This window comes from Scyliorhinus torazame, chromosome 7 (assembly GCF_047496885.1).
Source record: "Scyliorhinus torazame isolate Kashiwa2021f chromosome 7, sScyTor2.1, whole genome shotgun sequence".
In the NCBI taxonomy this organism is placed as follows: Eukaryota; Metazoa; Chordata; class Chondrichthyes; order Carcharhiniformes; family Scyliorhinidae; genus Scyliorhinus; species Scyliorhinus torazame.
In genome coordinates, this window is record NC_092713.1 from 205,616,171 (window position 1) to 205,634,184 (window position 18,014).

The 18,014-nt window shown below is 49.5% G+C and overlaps 1 protein-coding gene across 2 annotated transcripts in view; it reads right to left on the bottom strand.

Annotated features, from left to right (window-relative positions):
* Nucleotides 1-9,248: 9,248 nt before the first annotated feature.
* Nucleotides 9,249-18,014, bottom strand: part of LOC140426801 (uncharacterized) — a 140,369-nt gene continuing 131,603 nt past the window's right edge. For both annotated transcript variants that reach the window (XM_072511989.1, XM_072511990.1), the window contains exon 15: nucleotides 9,249-9,882. In XM_072511989.1, the coding sequence (XP_072368090.1) occupies nucleotides 9,821-9,882 (62 nt within the window). In that variant the 3' untranslated portion in view covers nucleotides 9,249-9,820. The remainder of the gene's footprint in view (nucleotides 9,883-18,014) is intronic.

Sequence of the window (18,014 nt, forward strand, 5' to 3'; positions counted from 1 at the left end):
GAGTCCACCCCCTTCCAGGTCGAGAGCCATGCGTCAGACGTCGCCCTGGCTGCTACCCTCAACTAGGCGGGCAGGCCAGTAGCCTTCTTCTCTCGAAGCCTCAATGCTTCCGAGATTCGACACTCCTCTGTTGAGAAGGAAGCACAAGCCATCATGGAAGCTGTGCGGCATTGGAGGCACTACATAGCTGGTAGGAGGTTCACCCTCGTCACCGACCAACGGTCGGTAGCCTTTATGTTTGACAACGCACAATGGTGCAAAATTAAAAATGATAAGATACTGATGTGGAGGATCGAACTCTCCACCGACAGCTATGATATCCAGTATCGTCCTGGGAAGCTTAATGATCCCCCCGATGCCCTTTCCCACAGTACTTGTGCCAGCGCGCAAGTTGACTGACTGCGGGCCCTCCACAATGGCCTATCACCCGGGGGTCACCCGGCTTTTCGATTATATCAAGGCCCGCAACCTGCCTTACTCCATCGAGGAGGTCAGAACCATGACCAGGGACTGCCAGGTTTGCGCGGAGTGCAAACCGCACTTCTATCGGCCAGACAGAGCACGCCTGGTATGGGCCTCATGCCCCTTTGAACGCCTCAGAATGGATTTCAAAGGGCCCCTCCCCTCCACTAACCGTAACGTGTACTTCCTCAACATCCTTGATGAGTACTCACGCTTCCCTTTCGCCATCCCATGCCCTGACATCTGCCACAGTCATGAAGGCCCTGAGCAGTGTCTTCACCTTGTTTCCCCACTTACATCCACAGCAATGGGGGTTCCTCCTTCATGAGTGATGAGCTGCGTTAGTTCCTGCTGAGCAAGGGCATCGCCTCAAGCAGGACTACCAGCTACAATCCCCGGGGGAACGGACAGGTGGAAAGGGAGAACGCAATGGTCTGGAAGGCAGTTCTTCTTGCCCTATGGCCTAGAGGTCTCCCAGTCTCCCGCTGGCAGCAGGTCCTTCCCGAGGCGCACCAATCCATCCGGTCGCTACTAATGTGACCCCCCACGAGAGGATGTTTGCCTTCCCCAGAAGGTCCACCTTGGGGATCTCGCTCCCGACCTGGCTGACAGTTCCGGGGCCCGTCCTCCTCCTCCGACGGCATGTGAGGACTCATAAGTCGGATCCTCTGGTCGGGAGGGTTCTTCTTCTCCATGCGAATCCCCAGTATGCCTACGTGGCTCACCATGACGGGCGGGAGGACACAGTCTCCCTTCGAGATTTGGCACCCGCAGGTTCCCCAGCGACTGTCACCGGCGCTCCCGACCCTATTCCTCCCCTCTCTACTACTAGTCGATCAAACCCTGTACCCCCTTCCCCCGTTGCTGCGCACCCGTCTGGGAACACAGAAGCTGTCTTGCTCCCGGACACGCCGGCCTCAACGCATCCGCCGACTACAATGCCCACATCACTGCCGGAACTGAGACGGTCACGGCAGACAATCAAAGCCCCCGTCAGGCTCTATCACTGACGCAACTTGTCCACTTCACCCCTGCCGGACTTTTCTTTTATACAGGGGGTGAATGTGGTGAAACCACTGTGTTGTATTGTGCTGCCACAGTAGTACATGTTGTACAGTATTGCTACTATATTACATGTTCTACGGTTTTGGCTCTGCCCGTGGCTCCTCCTCTTAGGGCCTGGGTATATAGGCTGCCGACCTTTCACACTGCCTCATTCTGGGGCACACTGCCAGTTCTATTGTAAGTCAATTAAAGCCATAGTTAATTCACTCTGCGTTCTCCGTCTTAATTGATGGCATATCAGGGACTGAGGGTGGAGCCGTGCCCAAGAGTGACAGCCTTCGGGGTATCGGACCAGTCAGATCTTCATGTGGGGAGGAGGGCCTTCCCTGGCTTTTGTGTCCCTAATCGCACGCCGGAGAATCCTGCTCAGCTGGCAATCAACAGCACCATCCACAGCTGCAGACCTGCCGGAATTTCTCCACCTGGATAAGATCATGTCCACCATCCGAGGGTCGGACGAGGGCTTCCACAAAGCATGGGGACCATTCACCAACCTGTTCAAGGGCAACAGCGACGAGGAAGGGGGGGAATGAGAGGGAGGTAGGCAAAGGAAGGCACACACAAGTGAAAGGGGCAGAGAGGGGAGGGGAGGGAAGGGAACCCAAGGGAAACACAGGGGGCAAAGGGAGAAGGGAAAGGGCCAAGCAGCTCCCCCACCTCACCCCCAACAGTAACAGCTAAAAGCACTAGCAGAAAGAAGTGTAGGACAGTATGTGGCGCCCAGGGCAGATGGCAACGCTAAGATGGGAACGTAACCAGCAATGAGGGAAGGGGGTGGGGGGGAGGGGGGGCCTCATGTAAAATTATTGGAAATAAGAAATTAACTTATTTGTAAATACCAGATACACTTGAGCTGTTACTCTGTAAAAAACAGAAAATACCAATAAAAATATTCCTTTTAAAAAGAAACGGAGAATGCCGTCCCCGACTTTTGTATTCAATTCCCCTCACAATAAATTATAACATTAAATTAGCTTTCCTAATTACTTGCTGTACCTGCATTCCAGTGTTTTGCAATTCATGCGCGAAGACACCGTCACTAAATGATAGAACACTATTAAATTAGTGTATTGTTTTTTGAACAAGTAAAATCAAATTGCTATGTATTTTGTAAGCCATGTCTGGGTAGCAACCAAGAGAAAGGAAAAAATAGGGAACAGGGTGTTCTTTGGAATTGATACATTTAGCCATCAGAGGACTGTGAACCAGGAAGAAGGGATGTCACAGATGAGGTGTTGAAGGAACAACAAGAAGATAGAGAGAGGCAGCCAACCTCAGGAAACAGCTCAGATGAAGTGCTGAAGGCAAAAAAGTTTGTTTCTGCAATAGTTTTCTTCACTGAACCAAAGACGATTCCCAAGTCCTGGTCATGTAGGCTGTATGATATGGTAGTCACTAGCTGTATTTGACCAATAGATTTATGGTTTCTGTTTGGCAAATGGAGGGGGCTCAGTGGAGCAGTCAAGGGCATTCAGCCTCTGGTCTTCAGGTAAGAGTTCTCCAAGGCGGCCTTCAGGACACGCGACAACGCCGAATCACCGAGCAGAAACTTATAGCCAAGTTCTGCACACATGATTACGGCTTCATCCGGGACCTTGGATTCATGTTGCATTACATTCACCCCCCACCATCTGGCTTAGGCTTGCGAAGTCCTACCAATTGTCTTAGCTTGAGTGACCCAGGGCCGGAGAACGTGGGTTCTCGGCGTCGTGAGGCAGCAGTGCTTTTTTCAAAACATATATTTTATTCCAAACTTGTATAAAAGGTTACAAAACATAATCAATTCGAAGAGCGACCCCCCCAAAAAAAAAACACACAGCTATACAGTATGTACAAATGTTTCCCCTTTCTCTCCCCCCCCCCCGACAAACAACTCTTCAAACACGGCCACGAACACCCCCCACCTTGCAGCAAACCCCTCCACTGAACCCATTAATTGGCATTTGATCTTTTTCAGCTGAACAAAGTAATGTAAGTCACCCAGCCAGGCCACAGCCCCCCGGTGGTGTTGCCGACCGCCATTCCAGTAATATTCTTCGCCGGGCAATCAGACAAGCGAAGGTCACAACGTCAGCTTTTCCCTCCATCAGCTCCAAGCTTCTATATCGCCCAAATATCACCACAAAAGGGTCCGGCTCAATATCCTCCACCACGATCCTGATAAACGCCGTGAACACTACCGCCCAGAATCTCTCCAATTTTTCGCATCCCCAGAACATATGTCCATAATTTGCTGGTTCCCCGCCCACACTTATCTGTCACCCCCTCAAAGACCCCACTCATTCTTGCCCGCGTCATGTGTACCCTGTGTACGACCTTGAACTGTATCAGGTTCATCCTTGTGCACGGGTAGGTCGCATTTATCCTTCGTGGCACCTCACTCCATACTCCCCAGATTATCTCACCTCCCAGCTCCCCACCCACTTCTTATTTACCTGCTCACCTCCCTGCTCTCCCAGCCACTCATATCTGTCCCCGGTCCTACCCTACCCTTCCACATCCGGAAGCAGCAATCACTCCAACAGGGTGTATCTCGGTAACCTGAGGAACCTCCAAACCTTCCATGCGAAGTTTTTTACCTGCAGGTACCTAAATTCACTTCCTCTTGGGGGCTCTACCCTTTCCTTCAGTTCCTCTATACTGGCAAACCTACGTTTATGTGATGCCAGCACCACTCAGAGCCAACCTGCACCTCTTAAAGGGAATTATTATCTCTAAAGTCCATTCTGGCTGGAGCGAATGCTGGAACTATTTTCGAGAGACAGTCTGAGTAAGAATTATAGCACAACATAGCCAAAAGCTGCAAGGATGGCTTGGTAGGGGAGGTAGAGAGGAGCAGAGCTGTTATCATTCTACTGTGGCCATGACGCCTGCAAGATAATCTTTACAGTAGTCATAGTGGCTCTTTCTCAGGAGTCAAGGCCTGAAGAATGGATCTAGTGCTGCTAAACACTCAATGACCTCACAAAAGAGGTCAACGTCAGTAGCAACCCACTCAAAACCTACATCGTCCCAATTCGGTGCATACACATTCACCAGTACCACTGTCGTCCCCTCCAATACCCCGCTCACCATCACATATCCCCCACCTGAGTCCCTCACTTCCTTCACGCTCATCAGAATAGCCCCCCTCCCCTCAGCGATTTTGAATCAAACCCCAAGTGGAATACTTGACCCAGCCAACCCTTTCTCAGCCTAACCTGGTCCTTCACGCGGAGGTGCGTCTCCTGCAAAAAGACCAGCTCCACCTTTACCTGAGGTGCATAAAGACTAGAGGTCTTTTCACCAGTCCATTGAGCCCTTGTACGTTCCATGATATCAACCTTACCGCTGGCTTGTGCCTCCATTCCCCTCTATCATCCACCATCCTCCCCTTTCAGCTCTACGCCCCTTGATTGGTCTGAAACGGCTATGGCCGAATACTCCGTTCCTGCCACCCTCGAAATCAGTGCCCTGCTCAAAACAAAGAAATCTATCCAGGAGTATACCTTATGAACATGGGAGAAAAAGGAAAACTCTTTGGCCAACGGCCTAGCAAATCTCCATGGATCCACTCCCCCCATTTGCTCCATAAACCCCCTGAGCACCTTGGCCGCTGCCGGTCTTCTTCCGGTCCTGGATCTGGACCGATCTAACCCTGGATCCAGCACAGTATTGAAATCCCCCCCCAATTACCAGGCTTCCTACCTCCAGGTCCGGGATACGTCCCAGCATCCGCTTCATAAATCCCGCATCATCCCAGTTCGGGGCATATACATTTACCAGCACGACCTCCCTTCCCTGCAATCTACCACTCACCATCACATATCTACCACCGTTGTCCACTACTATATTCCTAGCCTCGAATGACACCCGTTTCCCCACCAATATCGGCACCCCTCTATTTTTTGCGTCCAACTCTGAGTGGAACACCTGTCACACCCATGCTCTCCTTAACCTTACCTGATCCGCCACCTTCAGATGCGTCTCCTGAAGCATGACCACGTCTGCCTTCAGTCCTTTTAAGTGCGCAAACACTCGGGCCCTCTTAATCGGCCCATTTAGGCCTCTCACATTCCACATGATCAGCCAGATTGGGGGGCTGCCCCCCCCCCCCGCCGACTAGCCATCCCCTACTCTAGGCCAGTCCCACGTCCAGGTCCCGCGCACCCACCCTTCCCACAGGCAGCGCACTCCCGTCTCGACCACCTCTTCCCTTGCCAGCTCCCTCTCGCTCCCAGCAGCAGCAACCCAGTTGACCGCCCCCCCCCCCCCACTAGATCCCCATCTAGCATGGTTACTCCCCCCATAATGCTTCCGAAAGTCAGCTGACTCCAACTGATCCCGTTCTTCCCAAGTTTATGCTCCTTGATAAAGTCATTGGCCGCTTCTGGGGTCTCAAAATAGTATTCCCGGCCTTCCCCAGTCACCCATAGCTTCGCTGGGTAGAGCACTCCAAACCTGATCTGCCTGATACAGCACCACCTTGGCTTTGTTGAACCCCGCACGCCATTTTGCCAGTTCAGCTCCAATGTCCCGGTATATTTGGACCGTGTTCCTCTCCCATTCATAGTTCTGCTTCTCCCTGGCCCACTGCAGAATCTTCTCTTTCTCCACGAACTTGTGGAGTCTCATGATCACCGTCTGCGCTCCCCAGCTCTTGGCTTTTGCCTCAGAGACCTGTGCACTCTGTCCACCTCAGGGGCCTTGTCCAGCACCCCCTCTGCCACCAGCCCCGCCAGCATCCTCAAAATGCACCTTGTGGCACTCGCACCCTCCACTCCTTCAGGTAGGTCGACTATTCGCAGATTTTGCCTTCTCGACTTATTTTCCTGCTCCTCCACCTTTACTCTCAGCGTCTTACAAAGGTCTCCTATGAGCCCCACCTCCACCACCACTCTATTCCTGTGTTCCGACTTCACCCGCTCAATCTCTCGGATCTGCGACCCTGCGCCTCTAGACATTTTTACACCCACTCCATCGAGCCCTTCAGGGGTGCCAGTCCCTTCGATAGCCTTCAGTCGATCCTCCAGCATCTCCTTCCTCTGCTGACAGAACTGTTCCCTGATGAAAGCCATCAACTATTCCACCTGGCACTGACCTTTTCCCCTCCACCATCTTGCCAATAGCTGCTGCGCCACAGGTCTCTTCCAACTCCTTGGTCAAGTCTTTCACCTTCTTCTGCTGGGTTTGCATTCCAGCAGACATGTCAGTCCCAGGGGGAATTTCTCCTCTGACCTTCTGTTACATTTTTCTGTCACACCATGGCTGCCACCGGAAATCCTTTTGTGAGGCAGCAGTGCTAACCACTGTGCCATCGTGCCACCCTGAAATACTTCTTAAATGTTATCAGTGTCTCTGCCTCCACCACCTTTCAGGCTGCGAGTTCCAGACTCCCACCACCCTCTGGGTGAAAAGATATTCCCTCACATCCCCATTAAACATCCTGCCCCTTACCTTAAAGCAATACCCACGGTCATTGATCCCGCCACCAAGGGGAAAGGTTTCTTCCTGTCTACTCTATCTATGCCCCTCATAATTTTATACATCACAGTCATGTCCCCCCCTCAGACTCCTCCGCTCAAAGGAAAACAACCCAAGTGTATCCAATCTCTCTTCATAACTAAAACTGTCCAACCCAGATAACATAAATGGTAAATCTCCTCTGCACCCTTTTCAGTGCTATCTTATCCCTCCGATAATATGGATTCCAGAACTGCACACAATACTCTATCTGTGGCCTAACCAGCGCTTTATACAGTTCTAGCATAACCTCCCTGCTCTTGAACTCTATGCCTTGGCTAATAAAGGCAAGCATACCATGTGCCTACTTAACCACTGTATCCACCTGCTCTGCTACCTTGAGAGACCGGTGTACATGCACACCAATGTCCCTCTGATCCTTGGTGCTTCCCAGGGTCCTGCCGTTTATCACGTATTTCCTTGCCTTGTTCGTCCTGCTCAGGTGCATCACCTCACACTTATCCTTACTCCGTCGGGTCCTTGTCCTTTTTAGGGATTAGTGGTATCGACACCTGTGCCAGTGTGGGCAGCAGGACCCCTTTGACAGTGAGTCATTGAACATCTCCCGCAAGTGCTGCCATAAAGTTTTTAGAAGTCCATCAGGGCTCCGTAAGGTCCCGGTGCTTTCCCTGACTGCATGGAGTTGGTGCTCTCCATCAACTCACTCAATCCTAGCAGTGCTATCAGTCACTGGTTCTTTTCTTCCCTCACTGCTGGTAAGCCGAGCCCTTGGCTGGGAGGTATAGACCCTGGTAGAAAGTTGCGAAGGCCTCATTGATCTTATTTGGCGCTGTGACTAGCCTACAGGTCCGTTTCTAACCTGTGCTACCTCCTTTGAGGCAGCCTGCTTTGCTTTCTCAGCTGGACTGGTAACCATGCTCATAAAGGCCCCCCCCCCCGTGTCTGACGGAGCTGGTTCAAAAAATGTGGAGCTTTCCTCGTGGAGAGCAGATCAAATTCCATTTGTAGTTTTTTCCCTCTCCGCCAGCAGCTCCATGTTCAGGGCCATGGTATACCGCTGATCCACTTCCAATATGGAGTTGATCATTCGTTGCCTGGCTGCCCTTTTCTTCCTGCCCCGAGGGCCCTACATGCTATTATTTCACCCCTTATCAGTGTCTCCCAGCATGTGGAGGGTGAGACCTCCCCATTTTGGTTGCAGGTTACGTACCCGTCGATGGCTTGTGACAGTGTGACATTTTTTCGCAGAACACCTTGTCAGCAAGGAGGGCTGTGCCCAGCCTCCATGGGGAGCACTGGGTCAGGCCCATCTCAACCTCATGACAATGTAGTGTGGCACATGGTCCGAGATTACTATCACAGAGTATTTCGCCCCTACCACCCCTGGAAGCACCAACTTACCCACTACAAAGAAGTTAATGTGGCAGTAGGCTTTGTGAACATGGGAGAAGGAGAACTCCTTCTCCCTCGGCTGGTTGCACCTCCATGCCCCCCCCCCCCCCCCCCCCGCCCCCCCCAATTCTGCTCCGTAAAGATGTTCAGTTTTTACACCATTCCTGATTTTTCCTCTGATCTGGGGCTGGACTTGTCCGTCGTTGGGTTCTCTACACGGTTGAAGTCTCCCCCCATGATTAATTGGTGGGAGTTGAGGTCGGGGATCTCCTCCATTGTTTCTTTTTAATAAACTCAGCATCGTCCTAGTTTGGGGTGCATATATTTACCAGCACCACTGGGGCCCCTTCCAGGATTCAACTAACGATTACATATCGCTCCCCTGCGTTCGTCACCATGTTCGTCGCGGTGAAGGCTGTCCTTTGGTTGAGCAGTATGGCCACCCCCCTCACCCGTGTGCCAAAGCATGACTGATACTAATGTCCAACCCAGCTTTTCCTTACCTTTGGTCGGTCTTTCTTTCTTAAATGTGTCTCTTGTAGGAAGACTACGTCGTCCCTCAGGCTCTTAAGATGGCAAAGACCCTGGAGCTTTTTACTAGTCCGTTGAGTCCCCTCAGGTTCCAGGTGACTATTCTGATGGGGGGTATCTGACCCCTCCCCCCCCTCCTGTGAGGTGAGCCATTCTTACCTTGTGGACAGACCCCTGCATGCTGGGGTTTCCCATTATTCATAGGCTATCCAAAATGATGCCGCCATCGTCCTCTTTCCAACCATCTCCATGTATGATATATATGAATTAGTCTGTGAACACTTTTGCATTCTACAAGCAAGTTGAACAAATAAAACTCAATTTGCCAGTAGGCATATATTACAATTTTCACAGGTTTATTAATGACACATTACAAATTTGGAATACTCAACATTTATTTTGATCACATCACTTGACAATGTTAATGGAATTCTATTAGATTAAACATCATTGACTTGGTGTATAATACAAGGATAGAAACATAAACCCACAAAGCAAGCTAAACAATCTTATCCTTGCATTGGAAGGAGTAGCCAAGAAGACGGGGAGGGTGGCAAAAATTAGATTGAGCTGCCCTACAAAAATCTGGTCATGTTCCAGCTTGAGAACATTAACAGATGCTGGACAGTAAGTTGGTCTGTAACAAAGTGGTACATGTTCAGAACAAATCATCAACTCACAACTTTGGATAGACAAGTGTGGGAAGATCATAAGTTTTAAATTCCTACTTCTGCAACAATAAATGCAAAACTCTTTTGACTTTTGTCAGTTGTAATTTTGTGTTTTAGAAAATCTAACTTAAACTTGATATTCAACTAACAAAACTGTTCTAAAATATTGAGATTCACAAAATGGGAGGGATTCCTTCTGCTGTGATCCAGTGGACATTATCTTGTTTCTACTGGTTTCAAGGCATGAATATGCTCTTAAAGATAGGATGCCCTCTTGGGTGTCCTCGAAATGGTCTTCCTGTAATAAAACAATATGGGATATTAGCAAGAGACATTTTAACATCCGGTAAAATTTGTAATATAATAATAATCTTTATTGTCGCAAGTAGGCTTACAGTAACACTGCAATGAAGTTACTGTGAAAAGCCCCTAGTCGCCACATACCGGCACCTGTTCGGGTACACAGAGGGAGAATTCAAAATGTCCAAATTACCTAACAGCACATCTTTTGGGACTCGAGAGGAAACTAAAGCACCCGGATGAAACCCACGCAGACACGGGGAGAATATGCAGACTCCAGACAGACAATGACCCAAGCGGGAATCGACCCTGGGACCCTGCACTGTGCTACCTGCACCATGGTATATCACACTGTCTCAATGCAGATGATTATAGGCTTGAATCCATGTAATTCCCAACACAAATTCACTTGGAATCTTGGGGATATGTTGTAAATGTTAAGTACCACAAGAAAGATTATACATAATCTTTAAAATAGTTTATCTCTTTCAGAGAATCCTGGCTGACTGCACCCTTCCCCTCCCTAGCTTGAATTTTTTTTTGGGGGGTGAAGTTTGGAGCTGGCTAAAAGATTGAAGCGAGCAACCAAGAAAGCAGAATCTTGCCCAGGGCTAAAAAATGAGCAGAACCGAACAGCAGTAAAGAGGCCAGGAAAGTGCAGAGGCTCAGGAGTGCATTGATGTCAATAATAAACATGAGCGCAAGGTGAGGCCTAAATGTGAGAGTATTACTGCAATAACTATAGTAGTACTTCATTTTTAATAGCTCCAGGTTCATTATAAAGTAGTTTACTTTTTTTTTAAGCAGTTCAGTTGTTTTTACTATGATACCAGTAATGAAGTTTAATCTATTATCCTATTTGGTGGACTGCAGGCCTCCTTAACCCCACACTCACCCTTCCTCATGCAACAAAATCAGAATTGGGAAACAGCAGCCAATATTACCACTGTGCAGGGTCCTTCCCACCCTCCTGCTTATAAGCTAGATTTTGCTGCCTTTGTAGTAATAACTTCTGTGTTCTCTTCCCTCAAGTACATAGATGAAAACACTACTAGAACAGCATCAAACCATACACCGTCATTTACTCCCTCTTTCATGCCTGTTCTCCTGACATTAGGGCACCATTCAGCCTTCTCTGCGATTCATTGATCCTACCTGCTCCAGTATCAGATCACACTGCAAAGCACCAAAGCTTGTTGATTGCTCCAAAACAACCTCATATTTTGGCACTTACTTCCTTTACAATAATGATTGCTGCAATAATAACTTTTTTTAAAGTTGAAGGTTTATGCTGCTAAAGGGTTAAGTCAATTTAAAAGTTTATGTATTTGTGATTTTTGTCTCACAAGTAACCATCTTTTTGAAGCACAAATATCATGAAAGAACAATTACATCAAGCACAAATGATTGCAAGCCAAATATTATGAAGAAGTTGCATATATAAAGCTGCTATCATGTTTTGCAGGACATTCTGAAACACTGATGTAGGTAAATAGTACCAGATATGACTTCCGGTGGCGGAAGGCGTAGAAAAGAGCTCTTTTTACCCGGAATGCGGTGCAACTTCGACAGAAAAGTGTAGCTGAAGGTTGGAGGAGTGTTCCCCCCTGGGAGTAGTATGTCTGCTGGTTACCAATCCCGGCAAAAGATGAAAGACCTGGCTACGGAGTTGAAGGAGACCTGTGGTGCAGCAGCCAGTGGAAGGATGACAGTGGTGGAAGGGCTAGTGCATTTTGGAAAGCCCCAGATGGAACAGCTTTTAAAGAATAAATTTAGAATACCCAATTCATTTTTTCCAATTAAGGGGCAATTTAGCATGGCCAATCCACCTACCCTGCACATCATTTGTGTGGGCAAAACCCACGCAGACATGTGGAGAATGCGCAAACTCCACACGGACAGCGACGCAGAGCCGGGGTCGAACCGGGACTTCAGTGCTGTGAGGCAGCAGTGCTAACCACTGCGCCACCGTGCTGCCCTTCCAGATGGAACAGTTGATGGCTTTCATCAAGGAAGAATTCTGCCAGCAAAGGAAGGAGATGCAGGAGGATCGCTCAAAGGTCATCGAAGGGGCTGTGACATCCCTGATGGGCTCGATGGAGAGGGTGGAGAAATGCTTGGAGGCGCAGGGGTCGCAGATCCGAGAGATTGAGAGGGTGATGTCGGACCACAGCGATTAGGTGGTGGCACTGGAGGCGGAGGTGGGGCTCTTAGCAGATCTTTATAAGGCATTGAGAGCAAAGGTGGAGGAGCAGGAAAATAGATCGAGAAGACTGAATCTGCAGATAGTGGGCCTGCCTGAAGGAGTGGAAGATGCGAGCGCCACGAGGTATGTTTCGAGGATACTGGTGGCCGAGGGAGTGGTGGATAAGGCCCCTGAAGTGGACAGAGCGCATGGGTCTGTGAGGTAGAGGCATAGAACGGGAGAGCCGCTGCGGGCAGTGATCGTGAGGCTCCATAAGTTTGTGAAAAGAAGATTTTGCAGCAGGCCAGGGAGAAGCGCAACTGTGAATGGGATGGGAACAAGGTCTGAACATACCAGCACATTGGAACTGAGCTGACAAAATGGCGTGCGGTGTTCAACAAAACAAAGACGGTGCTACATCGATGGCAGATCAGGTTTTGGGGTGCTCTACCCAGCGAAACGTTGGGTGACGTATCAAGGCCGGGAATACTATTTTGAGACCCCAGAAGTGGCCAATGACTTTATCAAGGAGCACAAACTGGGGGAGAACTGAACTAAAAAAATCTAGGGGACTGAGGTGCTGGCACTTTTAAGTTGTTGGGAATATGGGTGGAGTGGGGGTTGGAGGGAGTGGGGGTTTTCTTTTCCTCCGATGTGGAGGTGGAGAAGAAACATGGTCAGGGGCAGAGAAAGGGGCCATCCTGGATTGGTCAGGTATAGGGTGAAATTAGCGGGGGTAGAGCCAAAAGGGGAGGATGGCAGACGATAGAGGGAAATGGAGGAATAAGCCCTCGGTAAGGCTAATAACGTGGATCGTGCGAGGGCTCAATGGACCAGTGAAAAGATCTGGAGTCTTTGTGCACCTCAGGAGCTCGAACGTGGACATAGTCTTTTTGTAGGAGACGCACCTCAACATGAAGGACCAGATTAAGCTAAGGGTGGGTCAGGTTTTCCACTCAGGGTTTGATTCAAAGTTGCAGAGTGGCAATTTTGATGAGTAAGAAAACTGGGTTTGTGAGTACAAAGGAAGTGAGGGACCCGGGTGGGAGATATGAGATTGTGAGTGGGATATTAGAAGGGGTGCTGGTGGTGTTGGTGAATGTGTATGCACCGAATTGGGATGATGTAGGTTTTATGAGGGGGTTGCTGGCAGCTATCCCGGACTTGGCCACGCACCAGTTGATTATGAGGTGATTTTAAAAAAATAAAAAATTTAGAGTATCCAATTCATTTTTTTCAATTAAGGGGCAATTTAGCGTGGCCAATCCACCTACCCTGCACATCTTTGGGTTGTGGAGGCGAAACTCACGCAAAAACGGAGAGACTGAGCAAACTCCACACGGACAGTGGCCCGGAGCCAGGATCGAACCTGGGATCTCGGCGCTGTGAGGCAGCAGTGCTAACCACTGTGCCACCGTGCTGCCCACAGGAGGAGATTTTAATTGTGTCCTAGAACCGAGGGTAGATAGATCGAGCCCCAGGTCAATGGGTAAGATACGAATGGCAAAGGAGCTGGGTGGGTTTATGGAGAAGATGGGTATGGTGGACCCATGTTGCTCCCAGAACCCAGGGGAAGGGAGTTTCCTTTATTTGCATGTGTACCGGGTATACTCCAGAATTTACTTTTTTGTGGTGTGCCGGGAGATTTTGGTCGGGGTGGAGGGGGCAGAGTATGGGGGGATAGCAATCTCGGACCATGCGCCCCATTGGCTGGAGATTCAACTTAGATCGGGGCAGAAGCCAAGGTGGAGGTTTGATTCGGGGTTGTTGGCTGATGGAGGCTTTTGGGACAAAGTGCGGGTTGTGATTAAAGATGATGTAGAATTGAATCAAACGGGGAGGTCTCAGCAGCCACTATTTGGGAAGCGTTAAAAACGGTGGTCCGATGGGAGATTATCTCGTTCAAGGTTCATGCGGTTAGGAAAAGGAGGGAATATGACCGGCTAATGAACGAGATAGTGGAGGTCGATAGTAAGTACTCAAGGGTGCCCATTGCGGACGGATTGGCGAGGAGGAAAAAGTTACAGCGGCAAATTGATAGGCTGACAACCCGGAGGGTGGTAGGACAGCTTAGTAGGGCAAGAGGGTGCAATACATACGGAGAGAAGGCGAGTTGAATGTTAGCGCAGCAGCTGCGGAGGTAGGGAAACATTGAAGATACGGACTGGGGAAGATAAATGAGGCGTTTAGGAATTATTGTACAGGACAGACCCGGGAGTTGAAGAGGTTGACATGGGACGGTTCTTAGATGAATTGAAGTTTCCACAGCTGGAGGTAGAGAAGGGGCAGGTGCTAGAGAAGCCCCTGGGGCTGAGAGATATATCAGACAGTATAAGGGGTATGAGGTCAGGGACGGCCCTGGTGCCCGATGGCCACGCGGTGGAATTTTAGACGGAGTTCGCGACGGACCTGGCACCACATCGCTTGGGGGGTTTTCAATGAGGTGTTGGAGAAGGGGGAACTGCCGGAGGCGATGACGCAGACAACGATCACGTTAATACCAAAAAAGGGGAAGGACCGTTGGGTCGTATCGGCCCATATCCCTGTTAAATACAGATGTGAAAGTGTTGGCTAAATTGGTGGTGGGAAGGATGGAAGATTATGTCCTGGGAGTGGTTGCGGAGGACCAAACAAGCTTTGTAAAGGGCAGACAGCTTTCTCGTAATATAAGGAGGCTGTTAAATGTGATAATGACCCTGTCAGGAGCTCAAGTACCGGAGATAATGGTGTTCATGGATGCGGAGAAGGCATTCGACCGGGTGGAGTGGCCGTACCTGTTTGAGGTCCTGGGAACGTTTGGGTTTAGGCTGAAGTTTGTGGCATGGGTGCGCCTGTAATATGTGGCACCGAGGGCAAGTGTGCGGATCAATGACATGCATTCACGGAACTTTGAACTATACAAGGGAATAAGGCAGAGGTGCCCGTTGTCTCCGCTGCTGTTTGCTCTGGCAATTGAGCCTCCGGCAATGGCTCTTAGGGGGTTGGCAGAGTGGCAAGGGATTGCATGGGGACGAAGGGAGCATCGGATGTTACTCTATGCCGACGACCTACTATTGTATGATTCGGATCCGCTGGAGAGCATGGAGAGGATCATGGGCCTGTTGGGAAGTTCGGGGCGTTCTCGGGATACAGGTTAAATGTAGGGATAAGCAAAGTGTTCCCGGTGAATGAATTGGGTCAGCGAGCCAATTTAGGGGAATGCCTTTTTAGGTGTACGAGACAGGTTTAGATACCTGGGGATTTAGATAGCGAGGGGAAGGGTGATGCTTCCCAACTGGAATTTAACAAAACTGGTGGAGGAGGATAGGGAGGATATCAAGAGGTGGGATACACTGCACTTGACTTTGGCAGGGAGGGTCCAAGTGGTGAAGATGAACATTTTGCCTAGGTTCCTGTTCATATTCCCGACACTCCCGATCTTTATACCGAAGGCCTTTTTTTTGGAAACTGGACACAATTATTTTGGACCTTGTATGGGCAGGGAAGGTGCCCCGGGTTGAGAGGACTCTGTTACAGAGGCAAAGGCAGCAGGGAAGGTTGGCGTTGCCGAATCTGCTTCATTACTATTGGGCGGCGAATGTGGAGAAGATGAGGGTAGAATGGATTAAGAATCCTGCAGGGGGTCCAGCTTTAGGGCTATGGTGATGGCAGCGTTGCCAATGGTGCCACGCAGATACTCGGGGAATTCGGTGATGCAGTCCACAGAGAAGATCTGGAACCAGCTGAGGAGGCATTTTAGGATAGTGGGGATGTCGGTGTTAACGCCGTTGTGTGAAAACCACGGTTTTGAGCCGGGGGGGGGGGGATAGATATAGGAAGTGGAGAGAAGTGGGGCTGGTTAAGGTGAGGAGTTTGTATTTGGAGGAACGGTTTGCCAATATAGATGAATTGAACGAGAGGGTAGAGCTCCCGAGAGGAAGTGAGTTTAGGTGCCTGCAGGTAAGTAACTTCGGACGGAAGGTTTAGAAAGAGTTCTCCAGGTTGCCGAGGTACACCCTGCTGGAATGACAGCTGCTTCTGGATGTGGAAGGGGAGGGCAGGATCATAGACATATACAGGTGGCTGAGAGAGCAGAGAGGTGAGCAGCTGGTGAAGATTAAGGAGAAGTGAGAGGGGAAGCTGGGTGGGGAGATAAACTGGGGAGTATGGAGTGAGGCGCTACGAAGGATAAATGCGACCTACTCGTGCGCAAGGGTGAGCCTGATACAGTTCAAGGCCGTACACAGGGTACACATGATGCAGGCAAGAATGAGTGGGTTCTTTCAGGGGGTGGCAGACGAGTGTGACAAGTGTGGTCGGGTACCAGTGCATCACGTACACATGTTCTGGGACTGCGAAACATTGGAGCAATTCTGAGTGGGAGTGTTCGCGGCGCGAGCAAGGATAGTGGGGGAGGAAGTGGAGCCGGACCCTTTGGTGGCGATATTTAGGATATCGGAGAAGTCGAAGCCGGAGCTGATGGTGGGGAGGAAGGCCGACATTGTGGCCTTCGCCTCTCTCATTGCCTGCCGACAAATCTGATTGGAATGGTGGTCGGCATCATCACAGGGGGTAGCGGCCTGGTTGGGTGACTTTCTTCGGCTGGAAAAGATCAAATTCGGATCTATCAGGACATTGGTGCCGACCTGGCCAGGGCAGAGTTCAATGGGGCCAAAGCTGCACTCTTTTTAAAAAATAAATTTAGAGAACCCAATTCATTTTTTCCAATTAAGGGACAATTTAGCTTGGCCAATCCACCTATCCTGCACATCTTTGGAGTGTGGGGGCGAAACCCACGCAAACATGGGGAGAATATGCAAACTCCACATGGACAGTGACCCAGGGCTGGGATCAAACCCGGGACCTCGGCGCCGTGAGGCAGCAGTGCTAACCACTGTGCCACCATGCTGCCCTGGCGTACAATATACTAGGTGCAGTAATAGGAGTAGTTCTAACTTGTTAAAAACAGATCTGTCCTCAGGATGTGGGAGGCCCATCCATCCCTAGTGCTGATAACAGCAGTGGATCTATTATAGCTAAGCGGCTTCCTCAGTCACTAGAAAGAGCACTGAGAGTAAACTACATGATGTGGTGGGACTGGAGTCACATAAGGGCCAAGATTCTTCCCTAAAGAGTATTATAACAGTTGATTTTTAAGACAATGTAATCAGCCTCCCCAGTCATTTTCTAGTGTGAAACTGACAAATGCCCAAATTTACAGAATTCAATCAGAATTTGTCAAGGGACTGACCATACTATTTCCAGGTTCAGTACCTTACACTACTTTGTGCTCTATACCATTGGCTATACATCAAAAGATTCAATTAGCTTTCATTGGCACATTACAGTGCTCGCTTCAATGAGTTATCCACCAAGCTCCACAGACCTCTGTGTTGTGTCCTGTAGCCTAGAGACATGTAATTCATACTGTCTCTGTTTATTTCTGATGCTAATCCAACCTTTATGCTTCAGTTTCCCCAACAGTACATCTCCTTTCACTTGTCACATAGGCAACTATGTCTCCTCTTTCAATCCACCCAATCTCTGCTGTATACACAGAAACATAGAAAATAGGTGCAGGAGTAGGCCATTCGGCCCTTCGAGCCTGCACCTCCATTCAATATAATCATGGCTGATCATGCAGATTCAATATCCCACTCCTGCTTTCTCTCCATACCCCTCGATCCTTTAGCTGCAAGGATCATGTCCAGCTCCCTCCTGAATATAGCCAACAAACTGGCCCCAACAATTTTCTGTGGGCGAGAATTTTCACAAGTTCAAAACTCTCTGAGAGAAGAAGTTCTCTGAGTCAGCCTGTTCAAATCACCTTGCAGCTTCATTGCATCCTCCTCACAGCACACACTGCCACCCAGCTTAGTGTCGTCTGCAAATTTGGAGGTATTGGCATGCAATTCCTTCATCCAAATCATTAATGTATTTTGTGAACAGCTGGGGTCCCAGCACTG